Source organism: Heptranchias perlo, chromosome 11 (genome assembly GCF_035084215.1).
Source record: "Heptranchias perlo isolate sHepPer1 chromosome 11, sHepPer1.hap1, whole genome shotgun sequence".
Lineage (NCBI taxonomy): Eukaryota > Metazoa > Chordata > Chondrichthyes > Hexanchiformes > Hexanchidae > Heptranchias > Heptranchias perlo.
The window spans coordinates 12,550,984-12,568,261 of record NC_090335.1 but is presented as its reverse complement, the minus strand read 5'-3'; the positions used below and the strand labels follow the sequence as shown (position 1 = coordinate 12,568,261).

The 17,278-nt window shown below is 42.7% G+C and overlaps 1 protein-coding gene across 9 annotated transcripts in view; it reads left to right on the top strand.

The window, feature by feature from the left end:
- zc3h13 (zinc finger CCCH-type containing 13) overlaps window positions 1-16,656 on the top strand; it is a 127,257-nt gene extending 110,601 nt beyond the window's left edge. For all 9 annotated transcript variants that reach the window (XM_067992548.1, XM_067992552.1, XM_067992546.1 and 6 more), the window contains 2 exons: window positions 12,082-12,245; window positions 16,202-16,656. In XM_067992548.1, coding sequence (XP_067848649.1) covers window positions 12,082-12,245; window positions 16,202-16,372 — 335 coding nt within the window. In that variant the 3' untranslated portion in view covers window positions 16,373-16,656. The remainder of the gene's footprint in view (window positions 1-12,081; window positions 12,246-16,201) is intronic.
- Window positions 16,657-17,278: the final 622 nt, after the last annotated feature.

Here is a 17,278-nt window from a genome sequence, read left to right as displayed (position 1 = left end):
GGGTTTGTTGAAATGTACTCCTTGGGCATAGTGCTTTGTTGTGGAGATGCCGGTGATGGACTGGGGTGGACAAATGTAAGGAATCTTACAACACCAGGTTATAGTCCAACAATTTTATTTTAAAATCACAAGCTTTCGGAGATTATCTCCTTCGTCAGGTGAGTAGTGAAGTAGTGAGTAGTCACTACTCACCTGACGAAGGAGATAATCTCCGAAAGCTTGTGATTTTAAAATAAAATTGTTGGACTATAACCCGGTGTTGTAAGATTCCTTACAATAGTGCTTTGTAGTGAAGTTTGGTTGTTTTGCTCCGTGGCTGGATAATTGTATTCCATTTCTCTATTTCTAGTAGCACTGAATCCTGTTCTTCAGTGTATATTCACTGTCTATTAAGTTTTGATATGTTTATTTGAAAGTTCGGTGTGTAATCTATTTTGTCGTCATAAAATACTGGTTTAATGTTTGGGCAATTTTTAGGTGTTGGGAAGGGAGTTGAGCATTTTATTAATTTAAGCATTTTTGATTGGTTGAGACTTCTCTCAATGATATTTTCAGAGAAGCTCTCTCAAGTGCATGTGGTATCATTACATTAAGAGGTGTCATATACTGCATTTGTGTTTTATGTATTTCACAATTGTATATGTTGGCACATGATGTGAATAAGTCAAACAAAAAAGTTGCAGTGATTACTCGCGAGAAGCATAAACTACCGTATTTACTTCCGCACCTGTTGTGTCCCTAATTGCTATTGAAGTTTACATACAAGTTTGCCATACCTAGATGACTCTCTGATTTCCAGTAAACTTGACAGAGAAAAAAATTGCACTAAAACAAAAGCTGCTGTAGTGACCAAAATATCAGTTAAAAGGGGCCCTGATGTTGAGACTCTCTCTTTGAATGTAAATTCAAACAATGGGGAAAGAAACGCCACAGCATAGTACTACTGAAGATATTGCAGGTAGTTTAATAGACAAACTTTATGTAATGGGAGAACGCAGAGTCATAATCCACTAGCACGAGTTAATGTAATATGGCTATACAGCATGTTATATCTGAACTATCAAAAATACCAGGGTAAATTAGTGCTCCCGCACTCCCGGCAGGGAGCTGCCATTGACAGGAGTGGGCAGGGTTTGGAGAATTGGCACTACTCACAATTTCTTGACGTGTGTGATCACCAGGCACAGCTTCCCGCTGGTAGTGCCGATTAGTGAAATCATCCTTTAAATATTGACATTACAGGTTTAATACAGAATCATTGAGATTGAACAACATCAGTAAACAGTGGTGACAAATTATGGATAACTAACCAGAAGTCTTCAAGCACCTCATTCACAAATTGACCATGAAATCCCACAAAGCCACATTAATTGAATATACGAAATATACAAAGTATCACTTCATAAGGCATAATAAGGCTTAGTAAAATAAAATCTCACGTCATACAGCAAGCTGCACGGTGCTGTTTTCTCTAAGCCTCCGGTTTCCGATGTGTATCCTCTGTTGCTTCTGCATTTTATTCTCTTACTGAAGATTGCATATGTACATGTGTGTCTATTTCAAGGGAAGACTCACATCTCATTCTAAAACAACAGGGGGATTTATGATGCCAACATGATTTACAGTCATTATTTCTATTTTTTCAAAATATGTAAAAAAAGGAAATTGTCACTCTAACAAGAATTCAAATGCTTTTCATGTCTCATAGTAGGAGTAAATGTTAGCATAACTGTGAGGAGAGAGATTGGGGCTTTAAAATAATCAGTTTTGAACCAATTTGCATTCCATATATTTTGGATCAGCCTTTGTGTGCACTGCTCATATTGCTCTACTGTTTAATTCCTTATAAAAACTCATGATGGATTATACCTATACAGTTGGTCATCTATCCCATGGCTTGATTATTGTGCATTAGCTGAAATTCTTACTTGGCTTTAATTATTCTGGTTTTGTTGGTTTGTGCACTTCAGCATATTACCAATGGCATAATTAACACTACAGTTGGATTGAAATGGATAATCATGTTCCATCAAAAGCAATGCAATTTCTAGGAGTAAAAGGATTAAACAAATCATTCTTTTATTCATCCATCATCTAGTTTTTAGAAGGGCTAAATGACTATTTTTTCCCCTCACCAGTTTTCACTTTTTTTTTCCTGAAGGTGTTGCTGGCTCCTTACTGGGGAACGGTTGCAGGTGTACTGCCTCCTCCAGGTGGCTGTTATTTGTGAGAGAGCCTTGGCAGTGTGTGTTGGCAGACTATTCAACTGTGGGACATTACAACCAAACAACAATCCTTTCCTACATCGATATGTGCACAAATTCACTTCTAGCAGGGCTCTTGATAGAAGCCAGAAATAGGAACCCTACCCAATGTCCTCTTCCCTAACCTAGATGCACTGATGCCTGTTTTAGTAATGCTACTGCTATCTTGGCTGAGATCACCTGACAGCATAGACTGGGAATGAACCTAGGGCCTTTCCGGGCAATATGGCTCAGTGATTCACTGAGCCTTTGGAGGAATTCTGAACCACTTTAGTGTGTTTTTAAAAAGAAGCTACGGAATAAAATATTTGCCGTTTGTTGCAGATGGGTGCCAAGGCAGTTTCTTTTTTTTTACTTTCACCCAGCATTCCTGATGGTCACAATGCAATAACAGTAGAGGGAAGAAAATGCATGTGGGCCTTTTTCCTTTGTTCCTCATTCTTACTCTAAAGGAGTAGAGCTTGGTAATCTCTAAAGTTGAGTGCTGTGCACACACATTGAATTGTTACCATGATGTTGCAGGTAGAAAGTCCTACTCCGTGGTGTACAAAGCTCCAGGACCTGCGTCATTGCACCAGTTCATTTTCCGCATTTAGAGATTCTTTGCTCCTTGCATAATACCTCTCATCACCGAAGTTTGGGATGAAAGTCTCCAGTTTCCCTACAGGAGTGAATTAAATTTAACAGATTTAGATTGAGCAAGCCTTTGGCTTAGTGATAGCATTCCCACCTCTGAGTCAGAAGGTGCAGGGTTCGAACCCTGCTACAGACAGTCCCGGCGAATGGATGACATCCAACGGGGTACTTGTGTCCTGTGGGTCTGGTTGGGATTACTCTTTCAGCTCAGATGTAGCCGTAGTCCCTCTCAATTGTTTCACAGTTCACTTCAGGACTTGCAGGCAGATGGAGATGGATGTGTAGCCCCTTTGGATAACTGTCCCCCCCCCAATCTATCTTTTCTCCATGTTTCTGCTTGAAGATGTAGGTCACGCCAGCCTGGAAGTTTGTTTCCTTCATTTCCCCTGACCTTGCAAGAAATTCAGAAGACACAAGCAGAAGGAAGCAAAATTTATACTGAGTGGCTATGCAAAAATAATCTCCTCCTTTCAAAGTTGGTTGGAGGGGGGTGGGGTCAAATGTTGCACCCAGACCCGGGCACATTCCAGTTTAAAGCCTGGATTTTGAAACATCAAATCTGATAGATTTAGGTTTCCCATCCCTTGTGGCAGATCCTTGATTAATTCACACAGTGCACCTACCAATAGAGCTTATAACACAAATTAGAAAAAGCTTATGCAATGGTGTTCTATTAAGCCGAGTAGTCCCATCTTGTGATGTCCTTCATATTTTGGAATACCTCGAGAATTTGTTCAACATTGATTGGAACATACACTGGGGTGATTTTAATCTTTCATTACCCATTTTCATTTCCATTATTGGGGGACCACCTACTAGTGTCTCATTTTATGGACGTGCTTTGAAATCTGTTGTTAAGGATGTAGTAACAGGGCACTTAGAAAATCATCATATGATCAGACAGAGTCAACACGGTTTTATGGAAGGGAAATAGTGTTTGACAAATCTATTAAGAATATTTTGAGGGTGTAACTAGCAGGGTAGATAAGGGGGAGCCAGTGGATTTAGTATATTTGGATTTTCAAAAGGCATTCGATAAGGTGCCTCACAAGAGGTTGTTACACAAGATTAGGGCTCAAGGGATTGGGGGTAATATAATAGCATGGATTGAGGATTGGTTAATGGACAGAAAACAGAGAGTAGCAATAAACGGGTCATTTTCGGGTTGGCAGATTGTACCGAATGGGGTGCCGGATGGATCAGTGCTGGGGCCTCTGCTGTTTACAATATCTATCAATGACTTAGATATGGGCACCGAGTGTAATGTATCCAAGTTTTCTGAGGATAGAAAGGTAGGTGGGAAAGTAAGCTGTAAGGAGGATGCAAGGAGATATAGACAGGTTAAGTGAAGATGACAGATGGAGTATAATGTGGGAAAATGTGAAGTTATCCACTTTGGTAGGAAGAATAGAAAAGCAGAATATTTTTTAAAAGATGAGAGACTAAGAAATGTTGGTAGAGGGATTTGGGTGTCCTCGTACATGAATCACAGAAAGTTAACATGCACGTACAGCAAGCAATTAGGAAGGCAAATGATATGTTAGCCTTTATTGAAGGGTTGGAGTAAAAGAATAAGGAGGTCTTGCTACAATTATATAGGGCTCTGGTGAGACTACACCTGCAATACTGAATACAGTTTTGGTCTCCTTACCTAAGGAAGGATATACATTCCTTAGAGGCGGTGCAACGAAGGTTCACTAGATTGATTCCTGGGATGAGAGGGTTGTCCTATGAGGAAAGCTTGCGTAGAATGTGCCTATATTCTCTGGAGTTTAGAAGAATGAGAGGTGATCTCATTGAAACGTATAAAATTCTAAGAGGGCTTGACAGGGTAGATGCTAAGAGGCTGTTTGCCCTGGCTGGAGAGTCTAGAACTAGAGGTCATCGTCTCAAGATAAGGGGTCGGCTATTTAGGACCGAAAGGAGGAAAAATGTCTTCACTCAGAGGGATGTGAATCTTTGGAATTCTCTATCCCAGAGGGCTCTGGATGCTCAGTTGTTGAGTATATTCAAGACTGAGATCGATGGATAATTGGACACTAAGGGAATCAAGGGATAGGGCGGGAAAGTGGAGTTGAGGTAGAAGATCAGCCATGATCTTATTGAATGGCGGAGCAGGCTCGAGGGGATGTATGGCCTACTCCTGCTCCTATTTCTTATGTTCTTATCCTGCCCAATTGGTTCCTTCATTGGGACCTTAATTTAGTTCTCCACTAGTTACTGTATCCACCATTCAAACCTCTTTGAATGTGTGAGTTTGGTTTCTTACATCGGAAATTGCACTGCTGTTATTATTGGTTTTGGCTTGTAGAGCTAGTGAACTAAGCCCTTATTGTAGATCAGCCATATTTGATTTGAGGCTCTTAGTCGGCATTCCTTAAGATTCACCTGAGTTTTTAAACTAAGGTTGCCTCTCAGTTTCACTTGGGTCAAGAATTTATTGTCATGTAATTTTATCCACCCTGTTTCTAATATGTAGATGTTTGCAGAGCCCTACAATATTAACAACTACTACTACTACTTGCCTTTATATAGCATCTTTAACATAGAAAAACTTCCCAAGGTGCCTCACAGGGATGTAATCAGAAGAAAATGGACACCAAGCCAAAGAAGATGATATTAGGAGGTGTGAACAAAACCTTGGATAAAGAGATGTATTTTAAGGAGCATCTTAAAGAGGAGAGGGAGGTGGAGAGGTGGCCAGGGTGGGGGGGGTTTAGGCAGGGGATTCCAGAGCAATTTGCCTGGGCGGCTGAAGGCATGGCCACCAAAAGTGGTGTGAACGGAGGGTAGTATGCACAAGAGCTCAGAGTTGGAGGAACGGAGTGGGATGAGGCCAAGCCATGAAGCAATTTAAACACAAGGATGAGAATGTTAAATTTGAGGCTTTAGTGGACTAGGAGCCAATGTAGGTCAGCGAGGACCAGGGTATGGGCGAGTGGGACTTGGTGTGAGCAGCAGAGTTTTGCATGAGCTGAAAGTTGGGATGCTGATCAGAAAATCATTGGGACGGTCAAGTCTGGAGGTTCCAGGCATGGATGAGGGTTTCAGTAGCAGAAAGGCTGAGGTGGAGGCAGGTGATGTTACGGAGGTGGAAGTAGGTAGTTTTTGTGATGGAAAAGATATGGGGCTCAATTTTCAAATGAAAGTCTGGGGGAGGGGGAGAAAGAAAATCGCAAAAATCCAGAGCGGGGACGAATCCCGGTTCCAACTTGCCAACTTCCAAGTTTCACTCAGACGCACTTCGGTTTGCGCGCCATTCCCGAACCCAGAAGCCCCGCCAGCAATTAAAGCCAGCGGGACAATATTTAAACAAGCAAATGTACCTCCATTGAGGTACTTAAGGTACTTTATTTTTGGCATATTGGCCACTCAACGAATTTCAACTTACCTGGGTGGCTCTCCCACGGCTTCCAATTCACGCCGACGTCTCTCCGAGGTCTCCCACCCCCTCGAAGATGTCTAATGATCCCTGCACCCCCCCCCCCCCCCCCGGATCTTTGTCCCCCACCCTCTCTTGCAGCAGTTGATGAGATCTCCATCTCTCTCTTTCTCCCCCCCCCCCCAACCCCCCCTGAATTGCAGCCTGTCAATCAGGCTGGCTGACGGGCGCCAAACCCGGAAGAGGCTTAAATTGGTCTCACAACCTACCTACTTGCCTTCCGGGTTTGGCGCCTGCAAATCACCCACCCCCACCCCCCCCCAACTTCCCGCTGCCATCCCGCCACCCTTTGAAAACTTTGAAAATTGACCTGTGGGGTCAGAATTTCTACTTGGGTTTAAACGGAATGGCAAGGTTGTGAAGAATCTGGTTCAGCCTGAGACAGTGGCCAGGGCAGGAGATGGAATTAATGGCGAGGAAATGGAGTTTGTGGTGAGAGCCGAACACATTGCTTCAGACTTCCCAATGTTTAACTGGAGGAAATTGCTGCTCACCTGGGCTGAATGTCAGACAGAGGCAGTGGTGGATAGATGGAGCTGGGTGTCAACAGTGTATATGTTGAAGCTGACCTCCTGTCTACAGATAACGTCAACAAGGAGCAGCAAGTAGATGAGGAGGGAGCCAAGAACAGATCCTTGAGGGATTCTGAAGGTAACGGTGCGGGAGTGTCAAGAGCAGCCATTGCTTGAGATGATCTGGTTACAATTGGATAGTTACAAGTGGAACCAAGCGAGGGCAGCTGGATAACAGTGGAGAGGTGTTGTAGGAGGGTGGTGTTGTCGATCATGTCAAAGGCTATAGAGAGGTTGAGCAGGGATAGTGCACCACAGTTACGGAGGATATCATTTGTGAATTATTAGGGCTGTTTCAGTGCTGAGGCATGAGCAGAAACCTGATTGGAGAGTTTCAAACAGGGAGTTGCAGGAAAGATGGGTACAAATTTGGGAGGCGACAACACATTCAAGGACTTTGGAGAGGAAAGGGAGATTGAAGGTGGGTGGAAATTTTCAAGGGCAGAGTGGTTGGGGGTGTATTTTTGAGATGGGGGGGATAATGGCGGTTGTTGTGTTCCTTGCAACAGAAAAATTTAGGCAGTCTAAACATTTACTTCTTTTCCATGGTGTAAGAGCTGAAGGCAAACAGTGACTAGTTAAATGGTGCCATAGTTGAATGCTATTGACACTGCTACCATTTTATAGGGAAGAAACTCAAGGGTCTTTCCACTGTTGCATGGCTGCTCTTTAGGCATTTCTGAATCAAGTTCCAATCAAAGGCATATGCAAGGCTCCCACATGGAGCAATCCTCACATGTTTAGAAACATAGAAACATTTACGGCCATTCGGCCCATTGTGTCTTTGCCAGTCGATAAAGAGCTACCAAGCCTAATCTCACTTTCCAGCACTTGGTCCGTTGTCTTGTAGGTTAAGGCACTTCAAGTGCACATCCAAGTACTTTTTAAATGTGATGAGGGTTTCTGCCTCTACCCCTCTACCAGGCAGTGAGTTCCAGACCTCTACCACCCTCTGGGTGAAAACATTTTTCCTCCGCTCCCCTGTAACCCTTCTACCAGTTACTTTAAATCTATGCCCCCTGGTTATTGATCTATCTGCTAAGGGAAATAGGTCCTTCCTGTCCACTCTATCCAGGCCCCTCATAATTTTATACACCTCAATTAAATCACCCCTCAGCCTCCTCTGTTCCAAAGAAAACAACCCCCACCTATCCAATCTTTCCTCATAGCTAAAATTCTCCAGTGCCTCTGTCTGACATTCAGCCCAGTCCTGACAACATCCTCGTAAGTATTTACTGAACATTACTGTCTAGGCTTAATTGCAGCCACATAATTATCTCTGGTGGATTGATCCTGACAACTGGTGTTACGGCTCCTATACAGAAGCCTTGCCTCCATAAATTTGAGCCACTTTGCTATGTGGGATGGATGAAGAAAGATGGATTACCTACCCATTAGGTTTGTTTTCATTCTTTGAATCATAAACTTCCTCCTCAAGCCAAGATTTCACCCGTCAGACCTCTGGTCCTGCAGGGATATATTTTTGTTGATTAGGGGTTAAGTAGTTTCAGTTTAGCTTCAGGTCAAAATGAGCTGACAGAATGGCTCAGGCCTTGGGTCTTCATATGATATGGGACCACATGCAGCACTGCCTATCTTCAATGTCATGATGATTTCATGTGCAGTCTCAGTAGGTGGTTTTCCCAGAACCCCTCAAACTAGGCTATACTCCTATGGTGAGTGGAGGATGCACATCATTCAAAATATAACAAAGACCCTACCAGGCTGGTATTCCATCTTTCTGGAATAAATCTCAGACAGGCAAAAATTAATCCCTGACCAAAACTTGTAAGTGGAATGAAAAAAAGATGGAACATAATACAGTTAGGGTTTTGTTTGCCTGCAGGATGTAGTATACAAGGAATGCAGAATCATAGGGGGTATTTTAACCCCCAAGAACGGGTGGGTTGGGGGTGGGTGGGAGGTGAAAAGGTTAAAATGACAGCTTTTTGGAGCGGGACCACATCCCGGCTCCACACCCCCACTTCCGGGTTTAACCCAGGCAGGTTAGTATGCGTGTGCACAACAGACATCTGGAAGTCCCATCCCCACTTAAACCTGGCGGGCCGATACTTAAAGGGGCACTGTACCTCATTGAAATACTTGAGGTATTTAATTCTTTGTGTATTGGAAAACTTAAATGAATTTAACCGTACCTGTTCGGGTTTTCCATCGCTTCCGATTCATGTCCGGTGAAAGCAGGCATGAAGGGCCAGATCCATGAGTTGAGTGCCTTTATTGAATGCTTCTAGGCCCAGAGGAGCAGGAGTGTTTCATCCAGGTCCAATAGCTCACCTGGCTAACACGACCCCTGCGATCAGCCGACCCCCCCACCCCCCCATGGTGCACCTCCCTCCCAGATGGTGGCCCCCCCCCCATCTGCTTCTGATTCTTCACCCGACCTTCAATCTGTCCCACCTGCCCGGCCCTCTGATCCCCACCTGCCCGGCCCTCTGATCCCCACCTGCCCGGCCCTCTGATCCCCACCTGCCCGGCCCTCCGATCCCCACCTGCCCGGCCCTCCGATCCCCACCTCCCCAGCCTATCCGATGATTCCTCCCTCCTGTCAATCAGGCTGGCTGCCAGGCACGAAGTCCATTGGTAAAATTTGTTGACCTCATTAAAATGGCGATTGCAGATCGCGACCTGCCAACTGACCTTTCGGGTTTCGCACCGGAAAATTCCCCCCCCACCCCGCTCCCTTCCGGCTTGATAGAAAAGATGCAGATAAATGATTGCTGTATCAAAAAAATCAATGTGTCTTGATAAATGGACTTGAGTCTGCAGTATTGATTATAATACTTCTATAGGTAAGAGTGTATGGATCGATTTCTACGCAGGTCTGCAATCTTCTTTCAAATCGAATAACCTTTGTTTTGCTCCAATAGACTGGACGAGGAGGTCTGACTGAGCTGACTGTGCTCTAAACAGAAGCAGTGATACACTTAGTTTATATATTTCATTACTGTCTAACTGCAGTGTGTGTGTGATGACTTCTGAAACTATGGGATTTAATAATGGGATTAAGTAGGAAACCACTGGCAAAATAGCTGCTTACTTGTTTCCAGCATTGGTAGTATTTTATACCATATGATAGCTTCAGAAACTAGTTAAGTCTTTTGTGCGTCGGGTATAATTTTGAAACCTATGGGGTGTGTGTAAGGTCGACCCTGTGGAGGACTATCAGAGCATCCTTTCCATGTTTTATTCATTCAAAAGCAATTTATTGGCTGTGAAGCACTTTGAGATATTTTGAGGACATGAAAGATGGTATATAAATCAAGTTCTTTCTTTACCAAAAAACATCCTATATGGCACCAATTCTTAAAAGGACAGTGTTCAAAAACACTTTTTGTACTAGTGCGTGCAAATGAGTAGAATATTCAAATTAGAAGGAACCACTTGACCCAATATAACTCTGCACCTCTGACAACATCCCGAGAACAAGAGATGGAAGTACTGAAAATGTAGGCCTCTTTCTATCAGGACTACAAACAGAGAGAGTTGTGCTAAGGTGTCATAAGTCTCCACTTAAGAGCCATTCTCCTGTAATCTGAGCACCAGTACAAAAAGTGTTTTTGAACACTGTCCTTTTAAGAATTGGTGCCATATAGGATATTTTTTCATAAAGAAAGAACTTGATTTATATAAAATAAAAACAGAAAATGCTGGAAATACTCAGCAAGTCAGGCAGCATCTGTGGAGAAAGAAACAGAGTTAATGTTTCAGGTTGATGACCCTTCGGCAGAACAGTTCTGACGAAGGGTCGTCAACCTGAAACATTAACTCTTTCTTTGTACTGATGCTGCCTGACTTGCTGAGTATTTCCAGCATTTCTGTGTTTTTCAGATTTCCAGCATCTGCAGTATTTTGCTTTTTATTTATATACCACCTTTCACGTTCTCAGGACATCTTAAGTGCTTCACAGCCAATAAATTGCTTTCGAAGTGTAGTCACTGTAGTAATATAGAGCAACGTGGCAACAATGTGCACACAGCAAGCTCCCACAAACAGCAATGAGATAATTGCCCAGATATTCTGATTGTGAAGTGAGCCTTTAGCTCAGTGGTAGCATTCCCATCAAAAGATGCAGGGTTCAAACCCAACTCCAGACAATTCCGGTGAACAGAAACTGAATTCTGGGTTGACATCCAGCGGGATACTCCCGTCCATTGGGTGTGGGTGCCGCCCCCTTCTTCATATGGATTGTGAAAGCCCACAAAACCCTCTCGTCATATAGAACTAACCACTCTCTCGGCTGGTATAAAGATGGTTACATCCATGAAAGGAGCGTCATGTCACGGCCTGTCAGATTGTTAATCAGCCTGCAAAACCTTCCACTACTTCACACTATTCTAGAAGGGAACATTGTGAAGATACGAAAACAACAACATCTGTTTGTGATGTTGGTTGTGGGATAAATTTTGGCAAGGGCACCAGCAGAACTCCGCTGCACTTTTTTGAAATAGTGCCACGAGATCTTTTATGTCCACCTGAGAGGACAGATTCAATCTTTTAAATGTAATTATTTTACACCTATCAAGTGTTGCCTCCTTTACCCTCTTCCCTTCCCAGTTTTGGAATGTTCAGAATTATCTGTGTATATAAAACAAATATTTTGGTAAATATAGTTCCAGTTCCATTATTCTTGCACTGCATTGGCCAGAATGAAAAACTAGAGATTGGTGCACTATATTTACATAACCCAGAATTGGGGAGTTTGTTTTAGTCATATAACACTACTACTGTGCAGCTTCCTAAAGGGACCATAGGACAAATTATTCACCCAGCACGGAGCCATGTTCGACAGGAGCACATATTGGAGAATTGGTGTTACAGTTTAATGCCCTGTCACTGATCTCTGGTCTCTGCTCGAGTGCAGCTCGCCACTCAAGCACGGGATCTAGTGAATTTGGGTGTACATCCCTTATGATTTTTGGTTAGAAGCTGAGTCAATTTATTGATTTCTGGAGGGTAAACTACATTCAAAGAATATAGAACATAAGATAGGCAATCTAATGTTGAAGTACAGGATCACAGTTAATAGTTAGTCTATAGTTTTAGCTCATTCATCTTTTTCTTGCCTATGTATGAATATATTTCTGTTTCTTGCATTCTTAATGTAAATGCTATCTTTATTCACTCTACGTGTATTTTTTTTTTGAAGATGCAGAAAACCTTTTTGAACATGAGCTTGGAGCCCTCAACATGGCTGCTATGCAGAGAAAGGAAGAGAGAGCGAGTCTGCTGAGTAACTTGGGACCTTGCTGTAAAGCACTTTGTTCTCGTAGGGATCTTGCCATTCGCAAACAGTTAGTAAGAAATGAAAAAGTAAGTATCTGCCTTCCTATTATTTTTCAATAACTGCGTCAGTATTCTAAGCGATAATTTTGTGTATATGGAATAAATTCAAATCTGACTGTGATTAGGTCTGTAACTTAGCAAGAGATGGCTTTCAAATAGCTGCAGGGTCCAAATGATTCTGAATCTGGTAAACTCTTCATATTCAGTTCGCCATCATAAAACAGAATCTGGGAACGAACCACTAACTTGTAATCCTAATGACAACGTGTGCAATGGTGGATATTGAAAAGTATGACGTTAAATGTAGCTAAAACAAGTCAGAGAAGAGTAATTTAACTGAATGCCTTATAGTGGTATAAGGCATCCAGTTAAATGGTTCCTGGGATGAGGAAGTTCAGTTATGTGGATAGACTGGAGAAGCTGGGATTGTTCTCCTTAGAGCAGAGAAGGTTAAGAGGAGATTTGATAGAAGTGTTCAAAATCGGAAGGGTCGAGAACCATAGGGCACAGATTTAAGATGATTGGCAAAAGAATCAAAGGCGACATGAGGGAAAATCTTTTTAATGCAGCAAGTAGTTATGATCTGGAATGCGCGGCCTGAAAAGGTGGTGGAAGCAGATTCAATCATGGCTTTCAAAAAGGAATTGGATAAATACTTGGAAGGAAAACATTTGCAGGGCTACAAGGAAAGAATGGGGGAATGTGACTAACTGGATTGCACTTACAAAGAGCCACATGGGCTCGATTGGCCTCCTCCTGTGCTGTAACCTGTCTATGATAGTGAAGATAAGGTGTGCAGTCATCTAGAGATCCCCTGGTGGCTCAGTGTTGTACTGAGTCATAAAGACCAGGTAAGTCCCAGGTTTGATCCCCATGCTCAGTTAGCTGTCTTGGCTTGGGTAGCAGCCCGGAGCTGCAGCCAGACATAGCACCCAGTCTAAAAGGGGAAAAGCCGTCCAAGGTTCTCTGATCTCTGCGCTGAGTTAGCTGGCTCAGCCTGGATAGCAGCATGCAGTTGCAATTGGGTGCAGTGCCCATTGACCTAAAAGGGGAAAAATCACCCCCAGAATTTTTTTTTATTCGTTCATGGGATGTGGGCGTTGCTGGCGAGGCCAGCATTTATTGCCCATCCCTAATTGCCCTTGAGAAGGTGGTGGTGAGCCACCTCCTTGAACTGCTGCAGTCCGTGAGGTGGAGGTTCTCTCACAGTGCTGTTAGGAAGGGAGTTCCAGGATTTTGACCCAGTGACGATGAAGGAACGGCGAAATATTTCCAAGTCGGGATGGTGTGTGACTTGGAGGGGAACGTGCAGGTGGTGTTGTTCCCATGTGCCTGCTGCCCTTGTCCTTCTAGGTGGTAGAGGTCGCGGGTTTGGGAGGTGCTGTCGAAGAAGCCTTGGCGAGTTGCTGCAGTGCATCCTGTGGATGGTACACACTGCAGCCACTGTGCGCCGGTGGTGGAGGGGGTGAATGTTTAAGGTGGTGAATGGGGTACCAATCAAGTGGGCTGCTTTGTCCTGGATGGTGTCGAGCTTCTTGAGTGTTGTTGGAGCTGTACTCATCCAGGCAAGTAGAGAGTATTCCATCACACTCCTGACTTGTGCCTTGTAGATGGTGGAAAGGCTTTGGGGAGTCAGGAGGTGAGTCACTCACCGCAGAATACCCAGCCTCTGACCTGCTCTTGTAGCCACAGTATTTATTTATTTACCTCCAGAATCCGACTCCTGATTACCATCCAGTGACCCTGTTCCAGTTGGAAAGTGTATTTATGTAAATGTCTGGTGAGAAGATAAGAAAAGCTAAGCATGAGAAAAGGTTGTTCATCAATCGAAGCTCATCATCATAACTCCCATTACAGCATCCAACTATATCTTAAACACCACCAATGTTTTTGCTGCCAGTACTTTGCCTGATAGACTATTCCAAACATTTATCATTCTGTGAGTAAAGATGGTCTTCCTGGTGGTCATTTCAAATTTACTTTCCACTAATTTCCATTTATAGACTTAAAAAATCATAGAAATTTTAGTACAGCGGTGAACCATTCGGCCCATCCTTGTGTTGCTGCAAGCTCCCTGACCGGAGCTGTCTTCTGAAATCCCATTTCCCTGATCTTTCCCTTCTTTAATATTTTCCTCTTTCCTTTTTAATTTTCTCTTAAATGCGTGCTTGATTCTGCTTCAATAGCCACTTGCGGTAAAGCACTCTGTCCTAATAACCCGTTGCTTGCAAAAATTCCTTCTAACCTCCCTCTTTATGCATCTAATACCAATCTTGAGTTTAAGCTCCTTCGTTACCCATTCATGGACCAGTCAAAAGAATGTTTCGCCATTTACTTTCTCAAACCGTTTGATAATTCTGAACAATTCTATCATTAACCTTCTCTGCTCCAGAGTTGCCCATGAACATATTCTTGCCCCCTCCTTTTCCACATCGATATGTCACATCTTAGTGGCTTCACCCCCATGAGGTATGTTGATGACACCCAACTCTACCTCTCCGCCACTTCTCGACCCCATGGCCGCCACCATACAGTCAGACTGCCTGTCTGATATTGTTATGGTTGAGCCACAACTTCCTTCAGCTCAAGTTTGGAAAGACCAAAGCAATCATTCTCAGTGCCCACCACAAATTTTTCTCCTTTGATGCTGACTGCATCCCTCTCCCTGGCCATTCGCTCAGGCTGAATAAGACTATGCAAAACCTTGCTGTCCTGTTCAACTCTGAGCTTCAAATCCCATATCCTCTCCATTACCAACATCACTTATCTCCAACTTCATAATATTGCTTGCCTCCATCCCTTCCTCAAACCCTCCGCTTGTCGATGTTTTTGTCCCCTCCAGATTCAATTTACTCCCAACGCTTTTCTTGCCGGCCTTCGTTCATCCACCCTCCCTGGACTCCAACTTGTTCAAAATACAACTGTCTGTGTCCTGTTCCACCATAAGTCCTGCTCACCCATCACCCCTTTTCTTGCAGACCTGGCTCCCTGCCCCTGGTGCACTAAATCTAAAATTCTTGTCCTTGTCTTCAAATCCTTGTATGGCCTTGCTCCAACCTACCTCTGCAATCTCCTCCAAGTTTCCATCCTGCCTCACACCATTCAGTCTTCCAACTCTGGCCTCCTGTGCATCTCCCTTCAGCCCACAACCGGTGGCAGAGCTTTCAAACACTTGAGTTCTGCTTTCTGGAGCTCCCTCCCTAAACTCTTCTACCTCTTCGTTTCTGCTTTCCTTGTTCTCTCTACAATTTTCTCCTCGTTCTCTTTACCTCTCTTTCTCCTTTTTCAAAAAAAAATTCTCAATATCTATCTTTTCACCCAAGCCTTCACTCACACTTCCTAAGCTCTCTCTTCAGCTTAATGTTCTATTCCTCACTGTAAAGTGCTTTGGTATGTTTTGTATGTTAAAGGCACGATATAAATGCAAGTTTTTGTTGACTGTATTGTTCCACAAATTTCCTCCCTGGTCTGCTTCATCGCAGTATCGCCTGATCCAGGGAATTTGTTTGTCTTTGGACCCTACAAATACTAACATGTTCCTGAGAGCTCCCTGTCCTAAATTCCAAAAGGAACAGTGCTATCATTTGCAGAAGCCTCCAGCTGCCTAGGTCCCATTGTCTGGAATTCATTCTTTTTAAACACCTCTGCCTCTCCACTTCCCTCTTCCCTTTGATCTCATCTCATCTCATCTCCTTTGGCTTTGCATCCACATTTTGTCTCCTAACTCTGTGAAGCACTTGGTATATATTTAGTTTTTCATTACATAGTGTCTCTATACGCCCCTTCTTCTCACTGTACCTTCCAAGAGATTCTATGCAGCATTGTCCAACTTAGAAACCAGGCAGATAATTTGTCCTAAGTCTGTGACATTGAATTGACCACTTGAGAGGTTTATGAGAGACCTTTTTTGATATCTGTACTTAGTAAGAAAATCTGAAGTATTAATGTTGAGACATTCATTTTATTTGTTTTATATTTGTCAGGGTACAACCAAGCAGACGTATACAAATCAACCAGTAGTGGACAACGATCTTCTAAGATCAAGTCTTCGGTTGTTCAAACGCAAGGCTCTGTGTCATGGTCCTGTACAGGAAATAAGTGATGACACCAAGATTTCTCGACCAAAAGTTAAACAGGAAGTTTGTGTTACATAAATTTTTGGCAAGATCACGGATTGATTTTGACTTTGATATTGGTGAATCTGTATATAAAGAATTGGACCCTACACCTGAACAATTAGAAGGATACCACTTGCTTATTTACAAATCCGACTCTGGGCCTGTGATGGTCAAACTTAATGTTCCAGCTTTCAAGAGTATTTGTTTTAGGAGTTCAGATTACCTTGTCAAATACTGTTCTATGTACTGGGCAAGTGAATGTTTCATTTTTGCAGTACAGATTTGAAGTCTTTAATAAAACCTTGTCAGCTTTGTGCTTTTTTTTGTTTAAAAGTGTTTTTTCTTGTTTAGAGGTGTATGCAAATGGAGAAGATCCAATGGAATTGTAGACAATCGCAATTTAATATCTTTCCATCCTGTGTAATAACTATTGATTTTCAGCATCACAGCATTTGATAACATTTAGAAAGGTGAGTGCTTTAATGTATTAAATCTTTATACTAAATATTCTGGGCCAACTGAATGCTTCTTTTCATCCAGAATCACTTGCAAACCTGAAAGAAGGAAACTTCATCAACTAATAACATACAATAAACATCACAAATTTTAAATCATTCCAATTCATTTTGCACTATAGAACCAGAGTGTGTTTTTGATCATAGAGCAGGTTGGTCCACCGATTTAAATTTCTAATAGACTCATTAACCTAAATGAACCAATTGTGTTACCAATGTAAATGTCTGGTTGCACTGCAGCTAAAAGACCTCTTTGAATGGAAAGTTGTGAACTAGTGAATTTTCACAGACAAAACTCAATGTTCCTGTTGTCATGGTGTGAATTCTATTGAGATCTGCATTTGCATAAATGTATTTATTTGAATATTTTCATACAGAGTATTATTAGTATTGAAAACCTGACTTCATATTAATTAAGGGGCCTGTG